The 25745-nt window shown below is 37.2% G+C and overlaps 1 protein-coding gene and 1 non-coding gene across 2 annotated transcripts; one reads left to right on the top strand and one right to left on the bottom strand.

Annotated features, from left to right (window-relative positions):
- Positions 1–214: 214 nt before the first annotated feature.
- Positions 215–24675, bottom strand: LOC125824103 (protein virilizer homolog). The gene is made up of 28 exons (XM_049503457.1): positions 24468–24675; positions 24144–24232; positions 22830–22953; positions 18893–19555; positions 18373–18744; positions 18168–18275; positions 17874–18053; positions 16640–16781; positions 16343–16524; positions 15981–16066; positions 15854–15902; positions 15551–15617; positions 14948–15426; positions 14772–14871; positions 11037–11170; positions 10553–10620; positions 10237–10453; positions 9890–10105; positions 9261–9416; positions 9093–9146; positions 8764–8957; positions 8579–8648; positions 4897–5219; positions 3508–3682; positions 2059–3426; positions 1179–1973; positions 873–944; positions 215–602 (listed from the first exon to the last, which is right to left on the bottom strand). The coding sequence occupies exons 1-28, from the start codon at positions 24540–24542 to the stop codon at positions 582–584; spliced, it is 6579 nt and encodes a 2192-aa protein (XP_049359414.1). The 5' UTR covers positions 24543–24675; the 3' UTR covers positions 215–581.
- Positions 11686–11787, top strand: LOC125824203 (U6 spliceosomal RNA). The gene has a single exon (XR_007442761.1). It is a non-coding gene; the product is annotated as a U6 spliceosomal RNA (small nuclear RNA).
- Positions 24676–25745: the final 1070 nt, after the last annotated feature.

Below are 25745 nucleotides of genomic sequence, written 5' to 3'. Positions count from 1 at the left end.
GTACTCTTTTGATTAATCAGAGAAGAATGACGAGCTTCTAATACTACATATTGTATAGTAAATGTCGTCTCTTATTTCCCATGCAAAGAGTGCATGCATTATTTTTCTTTTTGCAGATTTGTTACGATGAAGAAAGAGAAATTTATTTGTTCAAAATCGCCCAAACTCCAACTTATCATAAGCTGATTAGAGAAACTAAAATAAATGCATATGAAAAAGGGCAAAGTAGACTTAAATCACATAAAATAAACTGTATCAGAAGAGACCGGAATCCATTCTGATTTGGCAAAAATAGGACAAAATGGAAGAAAAAGAACTATGTAGTAATGCCATCAAACCACAAGGGAGAATAATCTACGCTAGCTGCAACAAAATTTACTTGTACACATCCAATGATAAGAAGATCTCAAGCTAACAAACTAAATATAATGTACAAATGTTTATAAACATTGATTGAGCCATTAATACAACATTTTCTGTACAAGAGGATGAACTCTCTTTCTCCAAAGCTTCTTTATACATATTCTATAGGCATAAAGACAAGAAGACAGAACATAGCGATGATTCCACTGGTATCCCACTTAGAGATGGCCCAATCTCTCCTGCCAAATCATTAGCATTATTAGAAACTTTCCACACCTCGACCCATTACCCATGAGAAACAAAATATAAATAAAGGGAGGAGGCAAACAATTCACTACCCAAGGTAAATTGGGTGACAATATGAATAAAAAAAGAAAATTTAAATTGTAATAAAATAAAAAAAGAAAAGAAAATTGTAATAACGCTCAATTGTGAAGTGCACAGCGGCGGGCCAAAAGAAAGAACAGATGAATGTGTTTAACTGCATAATAAGCAGATGTCAATCATACCTGAAGCATCTGCATCAACTTTGGATGTTGTTCTAATAGCTGGCAGAGTTTGTCACGGTCACTCAAGAGAGACTGCAAGGATGGGTAATTATCAAAATCAACTAGATAACAATCTGATACAACTAATACTCTATACTTAATAATTTGACACAATTACTAAAATAAAGACACCATAGTTGATCCAACTGGTTGATGGACTTCTATAACTGTTTCTAGTGTTCCATGATTTGCCGTCTCCTAATAACATCAACTACCGGGAGTTGGATGCCACAAATGCAATGTGACAGGCAAGTCAGTGTTAGGTACCTGAATAGCTTGTGGAGATCTAAAAAAATCTTGTAATGACATCCCAGAATCTTGTTGCTGGGTGACAATATCACCTTGCTGCTGTGGTACTTGAGAAAGAGAATGTTCTATTTGTTGCTGTTGTAACGAATTCTCCTGCTGTTGGGTCTGGTAGTACACATGAGATGGAGAAACTTGAGGTTGATGCAACATCTGTGGTGATTGCATTTGCATGTGCATGGGGCTTTGTAGCAAAGGAACACTTTGCTCTGACTGGGGCGAAGCTGGAACAATTGGCCTAATATGTTGTGGAGGACGAGGAAGTTGAGGGGGCTGGAGTGGCTGCAGCTGGGTGACGGATGGTATAGAGTGAATGGCAGGAAGATGCTGTGAGATGCTAGGGAGCTTTTCATTGTGATATGGAGCTGAACTGCTTCCATAAAAACTAACAGGCACTGATCCATGTCTATTGAATAGCAAGGGTGGTGCTAATGGAGGTGGAGGATAAGTTGTTAGAATGGGACCAGATGCTGAAACATTACCTGGTCGAAGATCACTTGAATGTGCATGGGAGGTCTGCTGAAGCTCATTAGTTCCAACACTTTGATTATAAACTGGAGTCTGGGAAGTTAGATTCTTTAATGACGATAAATTAGAAAGGCTAATTGTATATGGGGGCGGTGTTGGAGGAAGTGGTGGAAGAGGCCTAACAGATCCTCCAGGTGAAGAAAGTGAAGTCCGACCAAACTTTGAATCTGGCAAAGGACTGGAGGTCACAGCGGCTGAAGCACCAGCTGATAAATACTCAGCTTGAACCTATTACAAAGGAAAACACCATTTAAAGCCAACAAATAATAATAATAATAACTGAAAATAGAACACAAAGATTGCATCTTCTCACATGGAAGCCTGGTGGTAAATGTGGTTGGACATCTATCATAGAGCTAACAAATGGTGAAGATTGGCTAACAATGCGATCAGCATTCTGAGACAAGGATGACATTGTCACAGGAGGCGGAGTTGGTGGTAATGGTGGCTGCATTTTTGGGTCAAAATATCCCTGGGAACTTTGCTGACCAGTAGGTCTAGAATAGAAGTTGGGTGGCATTCGAGAATCAACAGCTGCCTGTACAGATGATGAAGAAGCCTTTGCAAATGCAGAAGCACCTACACCAGAACTAACTGCTGCTGCAGGCGAAGCAAACACAGTGGAGGTTTTAGGGTGGAAATTTGTCATGTCTTCGTACTGATCATTGAATTTCCTGTCCGAAGATATACTAGGTTCTCGAGCCAACGGCAGATCAGGACGAGAAACCGACATCCTAGAAGAAAATTCGCTTTGGGCATTTTCATCAGCATTTGAGGCCACAGGTGTACCCCGCTGGGAGAACTGACTAGTTTCATTCACCTCACCTTCTGTCTCTTCAACGATTGACCGAGGAGAGTTTTGTTCAACAACTACAGGTGCAGGCTGGTGTAGATTATCATCCTGCTGAGGAAAAGGCAGTTTATCATCAGGTTCAGATTCCTCTGCATCAAATACAATATCAATTCCCTGGAGATCATCATCGGGATCAGACTTCAGGGGATGAGATTTACTTGACTTCTCCACATCTGTTTTGTTTTCAGGTATTGCTGCTTTCTCTTGTGCAGCAGCTGAATCAGTAACCAAGATCCCCGGAGGATTTTGGCGTTCTCTTTGCCGAGCCATGAATTCATCCACGTGAATAGACGGTGGTCTCCCACTAGTAGATCCTATTCGTGGGACTGCTATTACATTAGGATTATTAGATCCATCTGCACTTCTTTCCCTTGCAACATAGTCATCCACGTGCATAGAAGGAGGCCTGCTCGTGTTAGGCTTGCGCTGGCGGAAAGTGTCCCTACGAGTAGGACCTGAAGGAACAATGGTAGGTACAGATCCCCGTGGGAATGCACCCGGTATGGCATTCTCAGTTGAGGCACTATCTCCCCTGGTGCGCCTATTTGGCCCTTCCATTGAGGAGATCTTCCTTTTATTAGTAAGACTTGTCTGTGTCAAACTATCACGCAAATTTTCAGGGCACTCCCATGAAAACTTGTCTCCAAATTCATTTAACTCATAATCCTCAATCCTTTCAGTACCACTATCTACAATGGTGTTAACCTTTGAGGAATAAGGGGTACCAGTAGGTGAAGGAAAATGAATATTGCTCATAATATCATCTGCCTTAACTGTGCCAGTAGGTTTATGCAGAAGAAGCATTAATGATCTTGCTGACTCCTTAATCTGTCCAATAAAAATCCAATTACATACATTTTTTGAAGCAACAATGAGAACGAACCAAGAACAGGAAAATTGGAGGTTTACCTGGTCCAAAGAAATCTTGTCCAATACAGGCAAGAAGGAATTGTCACTTGCCTTCAACAAATTAACAAGTTCCTCTACAGATTCAATGCTCTCTTCAACAATCCCGTCCATGGCAACATTGTCATTTTCAAGCCCGAAGAAGTACTTGATTGCAGCAACTCTCTCCGTGTTCACACTGAAGAATTAAGAACAGTTTAAGAACAACATGCACATCAAATTACAAGAGAAGTTAGTTAGCAATGCCTTCTCATGTAAAGCTTTACAGGTCACGGTGCTGATTTTGACTAACATTCATCCAAATAGGATAAAAATCAGGCTATAGAAAGTAGAGAAGAATGTTTAGCATGCAGAAATTGCTTATAGATAACAACATGAAGGACATGAATATATCCAATCACAACTCTCATAAGCCCGACCCCATATTAATAAATGCACATCTGAAGACTATCATGTCTTTCAGTTGTTAAAAGCACAAGGAACTGTGTATACATAAGTGGTATTAACTTCATGTATAGTACAAGAACAATACCCAAACAAAAAAAGTTGCCAGACCTATTCAATTCTGTTTTATGTCTTAAGTTATACATGACTGTCTCAGTACTAACTTCTTAGATCTATACAGCAATATCTCCCTATTCAGATAAAGCACATTTCAGACTTAGTTGCTCTTTCATGTATAGAGATCAGTTAAGCAAAGATGCTTGCTTTGATGTTCTAGCATCAGGAATTTTCCAAAAGACAAGAATGAAAACTTATCAGAGGAAGCTAAATAGGGATGATAAATAAACATGAAAGTTAATTTTAAGGGGTTCACGTAACATCAGTTAAGTAGCAAGTTATATCCATTCTAACATACAACATCAACAACTACAGCTCAATCAACTTAGGGTTAGCCACATGAATCATCATTCTCCAGTTGCTCCATTTGAACTCATCTCAGTCCAATGCTATATATAAACTAAAACTTGAAAGAGCCTACGACATCCAGGAAAAAAGTTCTCTAACACTAGGGAGTTCTCCACATTAGATACATTTTCTAATGGCAAATAAAGCTATAACAAGACAAAAGACTTCATAGCAAATATTGTACCTACGTAAATGTACTAACATGACTATAACCTAATCCTAATTAATTGGTATCAACTAAATAGATTTTTTTCTTTTATCATCCCCCATTTTTCTCTAGGTCTTAGATGGAATCCAAGAGATTGCTGATCTTTCAAAACAACTTCCTTTCATGTGATTTAAGATCTAAAATGATAGGCATGCATCTGAATGGACTTGACCTATTGCCATGCACCTGAGAAACAGACAGAGCCTCACACTTAACCAATACACCCACGGTCCCTCACCATACAAAATGTAAAAATTGAACATGGACAAACAGACCTTTCACCGTCCATGCAGAAAGATAATGCACCCGAAGATAATATTCCAATGCCCTGAACAGTATAAGTTGGTAGATCATCCTTTGAAGCAGGTGTCCTTAACAGAGATTCCCAGCAACATAGCAATGGAGGATGCTCCTTCCAGTCAAGAGCGAAATCACGGTTTAGACCATTTTCAAATTGTTTCTCTAATTCCTGCTCCTCGATGCTAGAGGACTTGGCATGCAGATGAAGTGAAAGCAGAGCATCTTTTCCTTTGGCAGATGACCAAAGTAATCTTAATGCTAACAGGCATGAAAGCAATTCTTTTCCGACAGGTAGGACCTGATATATTTGCAGAAAGAAGTAATGTCAGAAGATTCACAAATGAGCAAAAAAAGAAAGAAATATTCTTGTTAAGTTGCATTTAATAAAAGAAAACTATTTGTTGAGTCATATCATCTTAAACCTAGTTAGAAATTGAACATAAATACTAACCCAGGTTCGGGGCACCAGTAGGCAGTAACAACCCAAATTATATTTTACATGGGCTGAAATCCTTATTAAAAAGGTTCCCCACAGAATTAAGATATGATGGAGACCAATCCCAACAACAAAAACATACCCAGTGTATTCCCAATTTCCCATAGAGTGAGGTCTTGGGAGGATAGAATGTACGCAGACCTTCACTCAGCTCAAGACAAAAACAGACTAGAAAAAGACATAATGAACGTACAAGAACCAATAGGTGGTAACAAAACAACAAATAGAAGCAGAACAGTACTACAACCAAATATTACTACAATCGAATTATACACAAAACAACAGATATCAGCAAAATCAAAGAATAAGAAACTACAAGCATAGCACTAAGTGGCACCAAGATAATGCATTCCTACCTACTAGCATGGACGCACTCCTACCTATTAACCTTCTACCCTAATTCGCATCCTCCACACCTTCCTATCTAAGGTCATGTCCTCGGTAAGCTGCAACCGCGTCATGTCCTGTCCAATCACTTCTTCCCAATACTTCTTCGGTCTACCTCTATCTCTCATGAATCCATCCTAGTCAATCTCTCACATCTCCACACTGGAGCATCTGTGTATCTCCACATCACATGCCCGAACCATCTCAACCTCGCTTCCTACATCTTTTCTCCCACCAAAGACACTACCACTGAGTCTCGGGTATCCTCATTCTTAATCATATCCCTCCTAATAAACCCACACATCCATCGCAACATCCTCATCTTCGTCACCTTCATCTTCTGAATATTAGAGTTCTTGACTGGTCAACATTCCGCCCCCACAAAATAGTTGGTCTAACAACCATTCTGTAGAACCTAGCCTTTTAAGTTTAAGTGGCACATTCTCATCATACAAGACTCGAAATGTGAGCCTCCTTTCATCCACCCTTCACCAATTCAATGAATGACATCCTCGTCTATCTCTCCATCTCCCTGGATAATCGACCCAATATGAAGATCAATCTCGTTGTTCTCTAAAAATCGTCATGTGCATCGATTCTATCATTTGGTAAAACTGCAGGTTGGGGCGACCGCTAGTTAGACACACATTTCTTGTAGCAATCCATCCAAAATATGCAATTTCTGAAGGTGCTTTAGTCTTCCATGTTCATCTTTCTAGACAATGCCTCCTTCCAATTACTCAAATTTTTTTGAAACATATTATAGCAACTGCTTACAGTAAAATTCCTTCACTATTTGCCAGACACACCAGTGAGTAATTTTTTGAAAAATGTTCCAAAGCAGCTAACGGCTGACTGATTTCTACAATTTACCAATCACTAAAGTTCCTTCTAAAACAGAATACTCCACCAAGCTTCAGAGACCACACCTTCTCTGTTCACAGAGAGTCGAACTTTTCTTTAAGCCTCTCAACACCAATCCATATCGTCTAAATATTCTTTTTCATGGACCAAGGTACGTATCTTCCTACTTTCTTTTATACATCAAGGAACTTTATGGCACCAAAAGTAAATAAGTGACCAAAGACTACTCCTCAACCAAGTAAAACTCGACTCCACATTTCGAAAAGGGAAGGGAAAGAGATGGTTGTTGGAGAAATACTACTAAGGGGTCGATTGGTACAAAGATTCATAATGCAGGGATTAGTAACGCGTGGATTAGTAATGCATGGTTTAGTTTTTATCAAGTGTTTGGTTCATTGCTTCCCACCAAATCTTGTGTTTAGTTTAACTCTACAAAAAGTTTCTTTCCTATTATGCCCTTGAGTTATTATTGGATATCCTATTTCATGTAATTGGGACAAGATAGATAATTGCCGGACAATATTTTTTTTTGTGGCCTCCTAACTAGGTAGGAGAAGCATAATTTTGTCGCCATGTTAGCTATTTTCTAACTTGAATTATTTGTTTACGATTATACCCTTGAATTTTTGTAGGATTTTTCTATTTCATTTAACTACTCAAGTTAAAATACTAAAATATACTAGAAATATATATATTATTAATTATGAAGTGTGATATGCCACTACAGAGATCCTTGATAGCATGGTGTATTTTTAATTTTTTTGTTGGTCAATATACCTTAAACTTAACATAGATTTAAGGCTACTAAATTGTTCAAATACCTAATACTATTTTTTTTACAAAAAAAAAAAACAATAGTTTAAGTGGTCAATCGACAAACTACATTTAAAAAAAAAAACCTGAAAAAAAATCAACCCAACATAGCAAATCAAAAATGGAGAAAAAATATTAGTTTGTGAAATCATCAAATTACATTGAACAAATTTGGAGAATTAAAAAGAACATTTACAACTATTTCATATAAATAAAAAAAACATTAAATTACAAAAGAAATTTAGGAAAAAGGATTGGGGGATAAGTTTAGTCATTTAGAGGTCTTATCCAAGGATTGTTAAACCTTGGATTAGATCCTCCCTTTTCTAGGGATAAAATAAGACCTTCTATAAGGTATAATTAATCCATGGATTAAGTTAAACATAGTGCACCATTTTTCTTTCTATTTCGTCCTATAACACTTGTTGCTCTAACTTGCATCTTCAATCTAACAGGCTAAAAACTAAACTTTGTACCTTCTTTTTTCCCCAGCTACCTATCAACCTCCTTTAGGAATAAAGAAAACGAGATGTACACAACCATTACAAGCAAGTTTTGCAAAATATGAAAACCAAAAACAGTTGGCAGATAGTTTAAAAATAGAGTTGTGTGAGAATGAACGTCAACCAAAAAGACCCTTGTATATCACAATATAAACCCAGAGGGTCATAATAGGAGAATCAAGATCTCATTCAAAAAAATGGATACAATGAGTACTAGTTAAAGAACGAAAATGCTTCTTTTTTTTCAAAAGGACCAAAGAAGGAACAAATATAATAATGCACTAATTACAAAAGGAAATAAAAGGTAAAATTGATGGCGCCTAGCCAGCCCAATAAAAAACAAGAGGACGAAAGCGCCAAGGTACCATTATATTAGACAGTGCAACATAAGTTACACATCAAAATCCAGAGAAATCTGAATGCTGCAAAACTTCAGCAGCTTAACCAAAATCTTTTTTGATCAAGATACTTAATGAAAATCTTAAACTGATCACCAGAAAACAAATACAAAATAGAGCATAAATAAGATGCACAGACACCCATGAGTAACATTACCTAAGCCATAAATAAAAACAGAAAATGAGAAGGAAATACCTTGCAAAATTTAAGGAGCAAAGACAAAAGCAAGCAATTTTCTTCAGCAGTCATATCTTCAGGGACGTGTCTGGAAATCCACAATAAATAGAGCAGACACATAAGCATCAGTAGAAAACCATATAAACTCAATACAACCAAAAAGAGCTACGCAAGATTGATGAACCATAGTAACCCTAGCTAACCTCTCAACTATTCCCGGGGTTTGTCGAGTTTTGCACTCACTAAGTAGTGTAATAGACTTGAATACAGGCACACACCAACTAATAAGGGAAAACCCTTTCTGAGCTAACTGTTTTGCATCCGAGCTAGCAGCAGCTAAACACATTTCTAGAGCCTTGATTAGCATCTTAAGGCCACCCTCCTTCAAGAATAACCTCTGAGCACAAAAAATGTGATAAGCAGATAACATTCAGCTGCTTAGTAGCAGATTGAACTTTTAAGTGAACGCTTAATAACTACTACACATGTAAAACTAGTAAAGCAGATTGAATTTATAAGTGAATGAAGACACCTTTCCATGTGGGTGCTCTAATAGAAGAGACAGAAAGGAGAGCAGTCGCTGGACCTGAAAGAGAACAGTTAGCAATCATAAAAAAACAAGTTCAAGTTAATTTACCAGGAAAAAATCAGAAACAATATCATTGCCACGACACATGTAAAGATGGAAAGTAAATATAACCTTGTAAGCATCCAAATCAGACAGTGGCAATTTTTCAGAAAGACGATCACCAATCCACAAAACCATTGGCCGTAGAAGTACTGAAGCATTATCACCGCCTATACATGCAATGCGAATAATGAACACGCGCAGCATGTCTTGGATGACCACCAATGTCTGATAAATTGCACCTTAATCATCAGACAAATTGCAACAACAAACAGCATACCTAGTGTAATCCCACAAGTGGGGTCTAGGGAGGGTCTGATGTACGGAGACCTTATCCCTACCCCTTTGTGGAGTAGAGAGGTTGTTTCCTGTAGACCCTCAGCTCAAAAAAAGAAGAGCAATAAATGCAGAATTGAAAATAAGAACAGAAAAATAGCTAGACGAACATCAACAGATAGTTGTAGAAATTGAGGAATAAGATAATATGCTAATATTACTAAATAAGGATTAGAAGAGAAGAGAGAAGAGGAGGCAACCCCCTGCCTCTCCCACATAAAAGTGCTATAACACTAGATCAGACAAGTTGCAAATCAAGGATAAATGAGAATTTTCTCCAAAACTGCCTATTAAAGCCCTAAAACCAGACGTAAACATCGGAAGATAATAGGAAGAAAACTAGGGAATGATGAATAATTACTTACACTGGTGGAGCAACATAGGATAATCTGCGCAATTTTGCCCAAGTGTGGTTTCAACTGGCCAAGCAGCTTCTCCCGTAGTCCAGTCTGCAAGAACCAATTAATATCCTTCTCCTTCTTAGGCCCTAATAGTGTTCTCACAGCCAAGGTTCTCAGGACACTCAATGTAGGTGTTCCATTTTCCCAAAGCCAGACCCCTTCCTCTGCGAATAAGTCATTCTTGAATGTACATATATGATCCAGAGAAGATATAGTCAGATTCCAGCTAGCATCAAACATGAAAAATCTAGAAAAACTGAATATCAATCTAGCTGCTGAAGGATGACCGAGTTATAAAAAACATCACATACCAATATGCAAAGCAGACTACAGATTTCCTTGGGACCCAACGCCAGAACCGAAGTTGCATGAAGACTATCTAGGAGGAAATGAAAAAGGCCAGGGGTCCAACCATAAACTGGCCAACAGGCTAATGCAGAAACTAGAAGATCGCAAGCAGCTTGAAACCCAAGTGCAAAACTGGGGTAAGGATAGGATACATCGGCTGCACAGGCAGCTAACTTTGGACTGCAACAAAGGAATAAAAATAGTTAAATAAAGAAGGGAAGACAAACTAGGTGAAAAGAATTGCTGTATTTACACGAAACTGCAAGAGGTTTTCCTTACCTCACTTCTCTGTGCAACTGAAGAAGAGCATTTACTAGTTTAGTATTCCTGTGCTGCTCCTTAGCTTCCTAAAAATGGAGTAAAATGGAGTAAGAGAACAACTTGCCTCTGTCAGGAACATGTCGTGCAATGCAGAACTTGGGAAAAGATTGATCATAGAGATTTTAAAAGGTAACCACCAAACCAGAGATGTGCAAGAAAAGGGACAGCTCATTGAATTGGATCTAACAGTACAATTTGTAACTTCTGTTTGGGCATGAGCTAAATTCTAATTGCGCTAACATAAGCCCACATTAGTTGTCTATAAAAGATGGAGAATCTTATTTCAGGACATAAATATGGCAAATTATCTTGGAAGGTCAACCTACTCTACATTCCAATGAGGAAGGAGAGATAATGCAAAGATCAAGCATTTGACGACTGGCAGTGAAAGAAGCAACTTGAAAATATAACAGCAAGAACTTTCTTCATAGTCACTACAAACCTTTAGCTTCTGCAACAGATTAATCAGCAACACCAGAGAAGGAATTAGCAAATCAAGGAGGGTCTGTTCGCGATTACGTTCCAGTAATAAATCTGAAGTTGAATTGCATTCTGTGCCCTCATCAACTAGGTAATCTGCTCAAGGGAAAGTGGAAACAACATGAAAAGACTGTCATGAACAACATATACTTTATGAAGTTACGAAAAAACAGAAAGTAAAATAGAGAAAGGAATTGATGATATGATGCCACAGCTAAATCAAAGTAAAATATTCATAACAAAACCTAAGTTAGCTCTTCCTAAAAGCCTCTCCAAGAACAAAGTCCATAGAGCATTAATGTCAAAATGACAGATATCTGCCAGAAGCGGAAGCTCCAGAGCATGCCAATTTACTATTCAGCCTATAATTTGCATATTAATGTGATTTGGTTGGCGGAGCTGACAAATCTGAAATTTAATTCTCTTTGTTTCCAGGGGATCTTACTGGCCATAGTGGAATGGAACTAGGGGAACTGCAATCTAGTAGTTGCTACTTGCTACAGAGCACTGTGTTAATTGACATGTGAAGTTTGGTCGTTCATGTGGGCACTGGCGCACTGCATAATGATGAGGGAGACTCCAGAACAGATTAAAAATCCATATTTCCTAATGTTCCCTTCAGGATGTTTGATAAATTTGGAACGATACACAGAAGATAAGAATGGCTCTAGTGCGAGGATGAAACGCAACAAAACGAAAAATGCTCACATTTGAGACAAGAAAAAAGACCTAAATTCTCTATTGGACACCATCCCCTTCAACAAACACGGACCATATCCTAGGAAAACCTGTGCATCCACAAGTTCCACTTTCATTTCCTTGTGGCATAATGGAGTACGAATCCACTCCCAGTTCCATGGAAAGATCAACTAAGCGTTGAGTGAGGAAAGTGGACGCAGGAGAAGAGGACCTATTGTGAATTTCGAAACTCAGGATAATAGACCCCCCCCCCCCTTTACCCTTCTCCACTTAAATATCAGGCTTTGTTCAAAAGGTGTAGGGCTCGAACTTGGGACCTGACTAACAAGTCACTCTACTTTTGTCACTTAAACAAAGTCCTAAAGCCTACAAGACATTCTTCACATGCTTTATCGGGAAAAGTGTTTTATAGCTACTTTCTTTACATCAAAGTAGAGCATTAAATCCAAAAGGAGTTGTACATCCCTTTGATCACTATTAAGATCTCCATGAAATCCACTCTTTGAGACAATGAGTCCTTATCAAGACTGATTAAGAAATTGCAATTTTTAAGACTATCAAGACTGATTAAGAAATTGCAATTTTTAAGACTATATAGGCTGACTATGTTGTATGAAGCATAGTCTTGACAGTTAAAAACTCTCATGTTCAAAAGATGGGAGTTTCGGATATGAGGATGTTAAGGTGGAGGTGTGCGCATACTAGGAGAGATAAGATTAAGAATAAAGATATTCGGGACAAAGTGGAAGTGGCTTCTATGGTGGACAAGACACGGGAAGCAGGCTAATATGGTTCGAGCAGTGAAGAGAAGTCGTGCATATGCCCCAATGAGTAGGTGTGTGAGATATTGGCTAATGGTGGTTTAAGGAGAAGTGAAGGTAGGCCAAAGAAATATTGGGGGAGGTAATTAGACAGAAACTGGTAGATGCTCAGATGAATGAAGACATGATCCTAGATAGGAGGATATGGAAGTCACAAATTAGGGTAGACAGCTATAGGCTTAGTGGTAGTTTGGTACACCGTACCTGTTTCTCCTTTCATATTAGTGGTAGTAGCATCACGCTTGTAATTTCTTATCCTATGATTTCTATTACTATATGTTGTTTCTTGTGTTTCAATCATCGCATTATTTGGTTGTTGTTATTGTTTCTTATTTTTTGAATATTATGTAATGTTTTCCCAATTATTTGATGTCCTCTTTAGTTTTGTATTTTCCTTTTCAGCATGCTTTGATATGCATGACATGACACAAGGGTCTTTCGGAAAAAGTCTCTCTTCCTCCACAAAGGAGGGGTGAGGTCTACATAAATTCTACCCTGCCAAACCCCACTTGTGGGATTACACTAGTATGTTGTTCTTGTTGTACAAGTCCTTGTGCCGCACCAAAAGGTTTGGCTTAGTGGTCAATAAGTTAGAATGGTGGCAAAACTAGCCCATGAAATCTTAACCCACCCAAACTTGCCCAAGTTTGGGTTGATTAGTGACATGTCCTAATAGCTTTAGCCTATTTCAGTCCAACTCACTTCAAATCCACCAAAATTTTGGGCTGAGATCTAGCCAAAATTGATCCATGAGTAATCTTGTAATAATATATTTTCAAACATACATTTATTTTATAACCATGGTGTTCGGGACAGATTGCGCACACCTCGACTAATACCACGGGATACATGTCACCCCACCAACAACATACACCAAAAGGCTAGAATAGATGGAAAAAATCACCTAGTATTTTTGTCTTAGTTGGAATTTGAACTTAAGACCTCATGGTGTTCAACCCACTCCATTGACCACTACGAACACCCTTGGATGTAAAAAAGACATTTTTTTATTTGTTATGTTGTATGTACCCGGAAAAAAATAATTATTTAGGTACTAAAAAAAATAAAAGAATAGAAAAAACAATTAAAACTTAATATGAACTAGACGGGGTTAGGTTTTGACTCGTATTCTATTTCAAGCCAACCCATTTGAGCCCAAGTAACTTCAACTCTATTCATCTCGACCCACCTAAATTCAGTCCAACCCACCTATTTGCCACCACTAAAATGGATCATAGGTCCATAATAGACTAGACTTCAAATTGTAGTAAAGGCAAAAAATTGGGTGATTTTTTCCGTTTGTCTAAAAAATGGAAATGCACGCAAGCCGACTCAGACACCATTGTCACCTCAAAAGAAATTCACATCTTAAATGTTTTGACAAAATTAACAAGAGAACTTATTCCAAGCAACACAAAGAAAGCACCAAATACTACATACTAGAAATCCTAGTAAAGGCAAAAATGTTGAGTTATTTGTTTCCATTAGTCCAAAAAATGGAAATGCACGCCACCCGACTAGGACACCATTGTGAAATTCGCATCTTAACTGTCTTGACAAAATTAACAAGAGAACTTACTCCAAGAAACATAAAGAAAGCACCAAATACTACAGAGTTCAAATTCTAGTAAAGGCAAAAATGTTGAGGGATTTGTTTCCATTAGTCCAAAAGATGGAAATGCACGCAACCCAACTCGGACACCATTCTCACCCCCAAAAGAAATCCATATATTAACTGTTTTGACAAAATTAACAAGAGAACTTACTCCGAGTAACACAAAAAAAAGCACCAAATACTACAATTGATTAAATCATTAAAAACTTCTGTCTAAGGAAAGTTGATACATCATTGTAAAGCATAACCAACTTATTTTATAGGTAATAAGGTGTAAAGGGTGGTGCTATGACAGATTTTACAACAAAAGATTATGCACTGCTTAGACCTAGATTCTTCTGACCGGGGTTTGACCAATGTTCCATTGTCGGAAAATATGTTGAGCGATTATTTTCTTTTACTTTCAGATACAATGTATGATAGAATTTCACATTCATAGTATGTTATGAACACTTTAAACATCCAACATGGGGTCAACAGTTAGGAAAGAAAAGTTTCTTGTGTATGATGATCATAGCTAAATGTTGACATTCAAGCAAACATGATGGTTGGAGAAACTGACCATATATGTTTGAGGACCTCTCAAGCATGAGCCTGCAGTTGATCAAAACTGCATGGATAACCATGACAGCACCTTCATCATAAAGAGCAGCAGTGACAGCCTTCACCAACAAACAATGTTACGCAAGAGTTTTACTGAGACATGTAATATGATAAAAATCACCACTAATGTCATACCGAATTATCAGAAATGAACGCCAAAATTCGAAATGCTGTCGTCAGCTGAACAACGGATGAGTCACGAAGAACAACACCAGGAAAATCCTTCTCAGTGATGCGTTTCCCAAGCATATTCTCTATGATATTACCATCAGTGCAGGAAGAATCCCCAATGACATTATCAACATCCATGCCATCAGATGCCAAAACACTTGTTGAGGCCATGTGAGCATCCCCACCAGAAGCTAAAATAGCAGTATAGCGTAAAAGACCAATTGCTCCACTTCTATGGTACACCACACTAGCATCAATCCAGTCCAAAAGCCTCGCAGGAGCATCTTTTTTGCTGGATCCTGGGGAGGAGGAATGTAAGACTCTATGAAGTTCTTTAGCATGTCCAATCCAAGACCCCAGAGAAGATGCACTTGAGTCCGAAACAATGACCTCAAGAATTTCAGCCGTAGAGTGAAAGATAGCAAGGTTCAAAGGTGGAGCTCCTAAAAATCAAGAAGTTAATAGACATTATGCAAAGACTTCAAAAATTGAATGTATTCAGCATAAAGTAGCATCAATTCCATATTCTCTTGAGGAGAAATTGCTGCAAACTGAATTCTGAAGTACCACTATTTGGGGAAACTGGATCCAATTCCTTGACTGAGTGTAGTATCGCAATTAAAGCTGAAAGAGCCTACATGATACAAAAGAAATTTCAGACCATGGAAATAAAACACCTGAGATGGTCAAATACATATCATCGGGAACAAGGGAAAACTCTGCAGCTAGTGTTTAAAATTGAATCAGTAAATGATAAGCTATAAACAATAAGGATGACGGCAGTAACTGCGTTAGCCAGTAATGCTCACACATGAAGCTTTGAATTGCTTCTACTTTCGATTAGATCGATGCAGAATGAGAGCATATTACCTCGGGGAAATGAACCAGAGCCAACAAAGCTTGGCGTCCACAATCAGATCTGGAGAACATCTCAAAGCATTAGTTAAAAAGCTTAGAGATTGAAAACCTTTAGCATGAAACAAAAACAAGCTCTTACCTGGCAAGACTACAGAGCTGCCATACTGTCCACAACAAATCTTCAGAGTCTGGACTTGATGTCACTAAACGATCTATGGCAGTGATCTGCAACAGGTACAAGAGTAAATAGAAATATAGTTGATTACTAGAGAGAGAATAAGAACACAGTTTGAGGGTCAGGACCAAATAGCTGCGAAGAGAATTGTTTTTTATCAAGTAATGAATCTCATTGAAAAGGGGAAAAAAACAAGCCCGTATACGAGAAGTATGCCACGAGAAAGTTTGGTTCGTTGCTATCTTTCGTGTCTATGTAACACAACAAAGTTCAAAGGAACAAAGAAACAAGGAAGACATGGATTTTCAACAATAACCAGAACTCACTGCCTTCAAATGCATCTCAATGATCACTGCAACATCACGTGGATGACAAAAGTAACCCTTGGATATTAGGACAGATGCATGTCGAAGGGAAATGGACTCTTCCTTCTTCCAATTATCAGCACCCCTTAAGGCATGAATTATTATAGTGGCAACTTCAGGGTCGCGACCAAGAAATATCAACCCTGAAAACAGAAATAGTATATATAACAGAAAGACTTTGAAGTGTTTGTAGTGTCAAGTAACACTACCATAGAACTGAGTTGGAAACCAAACATATCATATTAATATAAACCAAACCTGAGCGAGTAGAAAGAAGAGAAAGAACAATGGCCTCAAAGTACGATACAATATCCACAAACAAGTCCATCGTGCAGGCAGTGTGAGACCATAAAGCAGAAGATGACAATAGAGCAGCCGACAAAGGGAAAAAACCCCTTTCCTGCTCACAAGAAAAAAAAGAACAAAAAAGATTTGACAAAATTAGTTTCAATACGAAGTTTTATCAACAAGAAGAACAATGAATAAGACTATCAGGAAAATCAAAGGAAGGCAAATAGAGTGACCATAGCACTAAATCTTGAAGGAATTGCTCCAACGATAACTCTGAGAATGACTTCAATATGGGAACTCCTGTAACGAATTTAACAACCATTTTTTTATAAGGTCTTCACTTTTTGAAAATGAAAACCCTTTGTTTTACAAGCTTGAAGTGTTCGAGAACCCTGAGATCTTAGGTTCAAAACTCAGTGGAGACAAAAAAAACTAGGTGATTCTTCCCATCTGTCCTAGCCTTGGTGGACAGAGTTACCCGGAACCTATTGTTGGTGGGAGGTGGCAAGTATCCCGTGGAATTAGTAGAGGTACCCGACAGTTGGCCCGAACACCACAGTCATCAACAAAAAAAATGAATGGATACCATGATGATCATATATAGAGCAATTATTTTATTCCCAATAACGTAAGTGAAAAAAAAGAGCTTATATTACATTGCCAACCAGTTTAAAGTTTGAACAAATTTGTATGAGAACTACCACCAACATCTCTTTTTGTATAAGTGAGAACAACAACTTGAAATGAACAGAATCACACACCACTAGCCATTCTGTCTTTCGGGATGAAGGGTTAAGGCGAAATAGATCAAAGCGACCCTGGATTAATGCCAACGTATATTTATCACCATCATCATTCATGACCAGGGAAGGCAAAAGAAATGATTCATCCAAAAATTGTTCTACTTTCTGTAAGATTGCATAAAGGAACCATCCTTTGCGTCTTTCAGAAGATCTATTTACGAACATTTTCACTACGCAATTGGCTAGTGAGAACATGTGGCAAAATGAAGCAATGGATCTAAGGAAGTCAACTTTGAAACACTACTTTTTTCTATTTTTGTGTTGCATTCGAGTTGTCTAGAAGTCAACCCTTTTTGTGGACCAAATTCTTTTCTGTGTTGCTGAAAAGTATAACCAAAATGTTGGGGGACAGGGGAAAGAAAAAGCTTCTGGACTACTAAAGATTGGTTATAATATACCTTCAGAAGGGAAAGCAAATGTTGATCCATGTCATTGTTAGAAAAGCAACAACTTGATCGAGTAATCAAGTTACTGGTTGAATTATACAATAATTGTCCACCATCACCAAGAACCAAAGATTTACTTGCACACGCCACCGGAGAAGGATCTTCAATTGGGCCAGAGGAATTTATTAATTTCTGCACCAATACTTGTCAACAAAAATGGATGACAAAGCAATTATAATACCACGATAAACAGGTAACGACAGGAAAGCCAAGATGCACCAAAATGTAAAGGGAACTTTAACTGACCAAAAGGTTCTTGAGTTGCTGTTTAGCATTGGCAAGTATATCCACCAATGTGGCACTGGTAGCCTGAACAGAGCCAGAAAGACCTCCCAGGACAGACAATATGGAACACTATTGAGAATTAAAAGAGAGAAAGTTCACATCTCCGAGAAAATGTTTATCAAATGCACAACAAGACATAAAGGAGGGCATTAATTAAATAATTTACCTCGTATCTGGAGGAAACTTCATAAAAGCGCAAACGATGAAGTATATATGTGGCAAGAGAGGCTACATCATGCCTCTGATTGTGCAATAATAATAACTTCAACAACTGATTGTATCTCTCACTAGTACAAGAAGGTATATTTTCACCCTCACGAGGCCACCACCCAAGGAAACCTTCGCAGCCAACTGAATGACGAGTTGCCTGTTCAATAACTCCAAGGTGCAGCAATTTGAGAGCACTAGAGTTCAGCAAGCTACTAGAAAAAGCATAACCAAGCTGCTCCATGCCACCAGAGTTAACAAAATGATAGCAGCCTTCTCTTGCAGATGACACTAAAAGAGCCAGAGTCAAACAGAGAACCATGTTCTCTCTCTGAAAAGAGAAATCAAAATCAGAATCATACATGACAACATTTACACGTGAAAACTGTAGACACGTCTAGAAAACGAAGTAAACAGAAAACTTCTGACTACATTAAAAAGAGGATATGATATAACAGACAAGCTAGATATTCAATCACCTTTGAAGCCTCACGATGAGAAGCAGCATCAGGACTACTACCAAATTTGAAGTATTGACTTAAGGAGTCCAGCAGCTGCTTTGGAGCAGCAGTCTCAATCTCAGATTCCACCAACATAGCATCAGTTGAAAATTCAATAGAATGGTCACCAGGTTGAAAAATAAAGTTATTATGCATCTCCAAAAGCTCTTTTTTTGCTTCAGCAATTGCAAATTGAGCTTCTTGATTAAAAACCAACTTATCCAGCCCAAGTTGCTCGTGCATTGTAGTTGTAGAAGGAAAGCAAGGAGTTGCATAGTTTGAGGCCACTGATAATAAGGAAGTAAGAACCTTGTTTTTCATGAGTCCAAATTTAGGTGATTCCAACATTCTAAGGGTAAGTTGTAAAAACTGCCTGAGCTCGAGAGGAATAGCCAGAGGAATACTTTTCAAAGATAATGATTTCAAAAAAGACAATGTTTGCTCAGTAGACAGCTTATTTGGACGCAATGCAGGTGGGAGGTCTTCAAGGTCTCCCTCAACAACACTTACAGTATTAGCCAAAGAGCCATCTAAATCAACATCTATATTGAATTGGCCAAGATCTTCGGTGGTGTTTCCATATACAACCAAGGTAAGGCTTCGATAGCTGCCTCGTACAACCAAATGATTGGTAACAATTGCCTGCACAAGTCATCATTCCTTTTAATGAATAGCAAATTACTAAAGCTTCTCATTTTCCTTTCCTGCTTGAAACTTTTAGGAGGACAAAAAGTGTGACAATAAAGACACAGATAAAATTCAAGGAGGGAAAAAAAGAGGGAAGTAATGTTGAGAAACAAGTTCAGATCAGCTTTGTCCAACTGAAGTCAAGTATGAACCATAGATAAACCTACTAGTTGCATATGATAGCATTGACACTCATAGCACCCCATGAGTTTGTTGCAAATTCAAGGAGATTCTCAAAATGCAATTTTTTTCTCCATCAGAGAGCAGCATGGAACCACCTCTCACAGGTAATAATAACAGGAAAGGAAAAAAATGATAGGAAGTTCTTGAAGTCAAAATGCTTTAGTTTCTTGCGCGGTAAATCTTTTAAAAATCCATTCATGTTTCACAAAACCAATTAACTCAGAATCATTACAAATCCAATCACTTGTAAAATATAAAACAAGACAGAACAATAGCATAACAAAAACAAGTTATTTTCTAGTCCAAACACACCCAAAATTTCTGTGAGCTAAAATAGAAGACCGCTATCACATTTCCCCACTGTGAGTGGACACTTAAGCCTGCCTCTTATTAAACAAAAAATGAAGTCCTGAGTCTTATTCGATCACTAGGTATTATGTCTTGGTGATGTCTTGAACTGCTATTTGCTTCAAGCAGCTGTCACATTTGAAGAAACAGAATATCATGGAGGACATTCACAACAAATTTGCTTGGGCTTTATTTGGATAGAAATAGATAGGCTGTTTTCTGGGTAAAATGTCTTTGAACAGGCAGAGTCCATCTGTGTTCAATATTTATACTTGTTGACAGCTGAACCAACCATGAAATATGTTGGATACACTTCTCTGACAGATATCATAGGATCCTTGTAATAGGGGAAAGAACATAACTATGGCTTTTTTGTTCTTTTGAAATCTTTATAGATGGCTCTAGCACAGCCTTTGTGCTACTTATATAACATGTTACCATTCTCAAAAAAAAAAGTAGGACACACTAAGATTCAGAGAAATTAGCTACTTTACCAGATTTTTATAATTAAAAAAAACATATAAATCAATTTATCTCTTTTCTTCTATTGTTATCCTTCTAATATCATGTCTTATAGGGTTAGCACCCCTTGGTGCTTCATCAGTGAAATTTTAAAATCAGAAGAACTCTCATTATTCTAAGTTATTAAAAAAATGTATAGAACACATCTATAAAATGAGAGCAACTAAAAGAAAAGACGCAATAATAAAACTTAACAGATGCTGAGCCACAAGAAGATTACTGGCAGCGTTTGTCTTTTAGTGCGGAAGAGGAGTTTCAGAAGAGCTTGTATAAGAGATGTTTTAGTGAAAACTAACCCTGACAGCACATTCACCAAGTCATTAGCTGGAAAATGTAGCTATCAGAAGTACAAAGATCAGTAACTCTAAAGATGCATTAGAAGTTGAAAAAGCAAACCATATTTTGACTTTATGAGGATAAATAAGTATTTCCATTATATTTCAGTTGGTACTCATCTACACCAGTCTTGCCTAGCCAACTTGGGAAAACTATGATACATAAAATAGCACTACCACCTATTGACCTTTACAATTAAGATAAGTACTCATGACAGGCTGTAACAACAGCATTATGATTCAATGAGTAACAACATAGCAAATGTGATTGATTCTCCACTTCTTTCTGCAAAGTCTCAACTATAGTTGACCAATTTCCAGAGGTTGTTCTGTGCCTCAGAACTAATCTCACAGCCGCAATCCCGTAAAGAAGGAAAACGAAGTGTGTGCACTTGGACATCATCAGAGACCTAGTATCTAATTTTAACCATCCCACTGAAAACTACTTCAAGTTTGAAGTTATTATCCTAAATCTTGTACTTGATTATGATTTAACCTTTAAGAACCTCCCAAAATTATCCGAGTGTCCAAACTCTAGAGTAACATTTACATAAACAAGGTTAAATGACAAATTTATACAGGCGTCCTAATCCTCATTATTTCAAACAGAAAGGGGAAAAACAGTTGAGTAATCTTAAAAAGGAAGAGATGGGTGTAGCCTAGTGGTCAATGAAGCGGATTGAGAACCCTGAGGTCTCAGGTTCAAAACCCAGCGGAGATGGAAACACTAGGTGATTTTTCCCATTTCTCCAAGCCTTGGTGCACAGACTCGAAACCTATGTTGGTGGGAGGTAACAGATTAGTAGAGATGCGTGCAAGCTATCGCGAACACTCCAGTTATTACACGGCAACAACATAACTGGTGTAATCCCACAAGTGGGGTCTAGGGAGGGTAATGTGTGCGGAGACCATATCTCTACGGCTATTAAAAAAACACCAATTGTTTTTTTTAAAAAAAAAAAAAGGGGGGGGGGGGGGGGGGATGGTAGTAAATTAATAGTTGCTTCTACATAAAAGGGCAGCCCAATGCACAAAGCATCCCATGTTCACGCAGGTCCAGGGAAGGGGTCAAGTCATAAAATAAATAGATCAACTTGAAATTGGATTGTTTGTTGAGTTGGAGCTTAAAAATAAGAATGAATTGTATATTTTTTGTTTTATTTTAGGTGTAAAGAAAGATATGCTGAGGAGGCTGAATCACTAGAGTTGATATGACAGGATCCCGGTGAAGCAATGGCCTAAGCTTGGTTGTGATTTTGTAAAGTCTTATTCCCTGTTATGGTGCAACTTTTATATATGGTTGTTACCAGTTTCAAAAAAAAAAAAAAATTATGACAGGTGGACTCAATATGGGCTAATAGGTTTCTCTCTCGATTGTATAGACGTCAAAAGTTTTGGATAATATACAATAAAGGGTAAAACAAACCATTTGAGAACTAATTCTAAACATACTCCATTCAGGAAAAGGGCTATTATTTCAAGATAACCTACCAAAGAAACCAGTGCATTCACACTGTAACAGGAGAATACAAAACAAATTCCTCCAAATGCACTGTGGTTAGAATTGAAACAACCAGTTAAAAAAGGAAGCTTCAGTTATAAAAGTGAAGAAATACAAGCAAATATACAGCTGGACGTCATTAAAGGCCACAAAATAAGAACTACCATAAGGATTTATCCAGAAAAAAATCTGTACGGATTTTTCATAGGAACATTAAGTACTGCTGAATAAAAGACCATCATATAGATTAATTCTTAGTTCTTACAACAAAATCCTAAACACAACCCACGTTTAAGACCGTCATATGAATAAGACAAGAATTACAAATTTTACTTGGTACCTCAACTTCAAGCACATTTGATGAAGAATGGGAATACAAGAAAGGCTGACATAGACGCCTAAACCTTGTCTCTCCCTCACAATGGACAAAAACTTCCAAAGCAAATGAGGGTGGTGAAGTGGCCCTGGACAAAATGAAAGGTAGTGTCAAATTATACGTCAAAAGGAATTTTCATTTTAAGTTAGAACTAGATAAACTTTCATGAAAATATCTAAAGAGGTATTTCTAAGTCATAACAATCATGACAACACATATAAAGTTCATCTATTCAAAATTCCACCAAGCTCCAGAAAAGCAAGATGATAACAATTTCAGAAAAGAGTATAATCCTCTTCAACCAATAATGGGTAAATTTGTCCTAACAATGTAAAAGCAGATTTATAGGAGAGGATGTGATATCTTACAGGATCCGTTTGTCTTAAAAGTCTAAAATCATAGCTGCATGATGGTGAAGAACTAACAGCAAGATCCCATACAAATCTGGTTGAGAGATGCACTTCTGGTTAGACCCTACACTAGAGATTTTCTACTTATGAATAGCATAAGCTAGAATTCCAAAAGATCTACTTTACTGACTTCCAAAGTTACTGCGGCAGTGAGGCTTTTTTTATTAGTTCTACTTGGGCACCAAAAAAACACTTTTCACTGTATATACCTCCTTACTAACCACAGTCATTTGAAAAAGAAAATCATAAGCTTATCAGTATTTGACATAGGCTTTTGACTTTCGGCATAACCCAGATATTCATGTAAAGGTTTTCCTTAATTTCCGAATCACAAACTAAGAAATTAGATGAATATGTTTTCCCTGCATTCACCAGATGCATCACAAAGAGTGTAGAAGATGTTTAAAGCTGAGTAGAACCAAGCCCTAAAACTTCAGACTTACAAGCAAATATTTATATCTAACAAGGTCTTTGAGTCTTTGACAAATTACAATCCTAACATTTTCTAAGGAATGACACATCTCAGACACATCCTTTTTGTTTTGCTTCCTTACTTATCATGTCAACATTGATAACCTGATTGCCTGATGGTCTCAGAACCATCACCCCTTCCACTGTAAGCATAATACATGGTGTATCAAGACTCTCTGTGTGTGTGTGTGAACCAACACTAATGCAATAAAACATCAACAGTAACCACAACCTAGAAATCTTTGAATTCACACTCCCAAGGACAGATTAAAGACACCTTTGTGCAATATTACTTCATGGTGCATACTACATTTAGTGAAAGCTTAATTCAAGAAAATAATGACAACCGGTGCTGTTACACATAACCGAAATAAGCAAGTATGAATAGGAACCATACCCCACAAGCTTCAGGGAAGAACATGCGGAAGGGGCATTCTGTTCAACAATCTCACAAGAAGTGATAACAACCGGGTCTGCAAATAACACCTGGCAACACACAGATAGAGCAACGACATCAAAAAAATAAACAAAGAAAAGCATCCTCTACAAGAATATAGACAGTTTAAATAAAAAACACAATAATTCTCCACATAACATGACCCTTAGTTCCCTCCCCTTGCCCAAAATTTAAACAATTTGCCTATAAAAACAAAGATTTCTCAAGAACAAACTAACAAACTAGTTGGTATTGTCTATATAACTGCATTAGATGTTCAGTTACCTCGTCTACAAACTCATCGAGTTGGGGGTGGTGGAAAGTGTGGGAATAGATAACATGGGGTTCCGGTCGACCCATTCCGTATCTTCCCGTGTTCCGGCCGGAAGAACTTGACCCGAACCGTTAAATCTGAATCTTGTTTTGGTGCTAGGGTTTTACCACATTGGGGAGGAAGAAGAGGCAAGGAGAAGAGTCTGGTTAAACCCAAAAAGTTGACTCTATTATCCCAGTATTAACAGATTATTCTATTATATATATATATATATTGAGGGTAATTTCGGCATGACGATCGGATATTCACGGTTTGAATAAAAATAATCTAAATCAAACAATCGAATCAGATCTATTAAATAGAATGATTTTTATTTGACTTCACATTTTTTAAAAATTGATAATATTCGGTTTGATTTTAATTTTGTCCACATAGATCGAAGAAATAATCGAACTAAATCGACAAATTATATTCATATTTTTTTTATAGTTATATAACATAATATATTGTTTTTATGTGAAAAATGTGGCACACTAATTAACATTTTGTTTGGATGGTTTTACGTATTGTTTCATGATGTATTATATTGCATTGTACTGTATTATTTTAAGAAATACAATATTTAGATAGATTGCATCATTTTTCTCGCCACATAATGTCACACATCAATAAATGACAAACGTATAAGAAAAATAGGGTAGAGCAACTATGAAAAAGATAGGTAAAATACAAAATAAAATTATTTAATAATATATAAAGACAAAATAAAAAGAAAATATTAAGGTAATGATGTAACCACACCAAATTGGTCATTAGAAAAAAAAAAGGGGGGGGGGGGTCTTTTCGTCCTTACCTAACGATGAATTTAAACAGTAAATATAATAAAATTTGAGTAACAATCAAAACAAACATTATATATAAACTAATAACACAATATAATAAGTAACAAGGTATAATGCATCTTTAATTTATTCGTGCAGCAATATCAGTAGCTTGTGCATTACTCAGTAAATTTAGATGTTTAGAACATTGAATTAACGAATAATATCAGCGAAAGTTAAACATGATTGGAGTTCCGGTAAGAATCACAAAATCCAAAATGGCACCAAGATAATTATTTCTTTCGAATGAAGTCTTGTATTTTTTTTCTCTTTAATTAAATCATTTTATTTTTAATTTTTTGAGTATGATTAACAATTGTATCAAATTGAATCAAAATCGATAACAATTAAATTCTTTTGAATAAATTGTTTTTTTTTTTTCGTGTATGATTAATAATCGTATAAAAT

Source organism: Solanum verrucosum, unplaced genomic scaffold (assembly GCF_900185275.1).
Source record: "Solanum verrucosum unplaced genomic scaffold, falcon-dt-bn FXZP01000088.1, whole genome shotgun sequence".
Lineage (NCBI taxonomy): Eukaryota > Viridiplantae > Streptophyta > Magnoliopsida > Solanales > Solanaceae > Solanum > Solanum verrucosum.
This window is presented reverse-complemented; position numbering and strand designations above follow the sequence as displayed.

Excerpts from the sequence above, each read along its gene's own strand:
- LOC125824103 (XM_049503457.1), bottom strand. The coding sequence starts at position 24,542 with ATGGGTCGACCGGAACCCCATGTTATCTATTCCCACACTTTCCACCAC. Across the intron at positions 1,974-2,058 it reads ATTTACCACCAGGCTTCCAT|GTTCAAGCTGAGTATTTATC; the intron begins GTGAGAAGATGC and ends CCTTTGTAATAG. Across the intron at positions 945-1,178 it reads GATCTCCACAAGCTATTCAG|TCTCTCTTGAGTGACCGTGA; the intron begins GTACCTAACACT and ends CCATCCTTGCAG.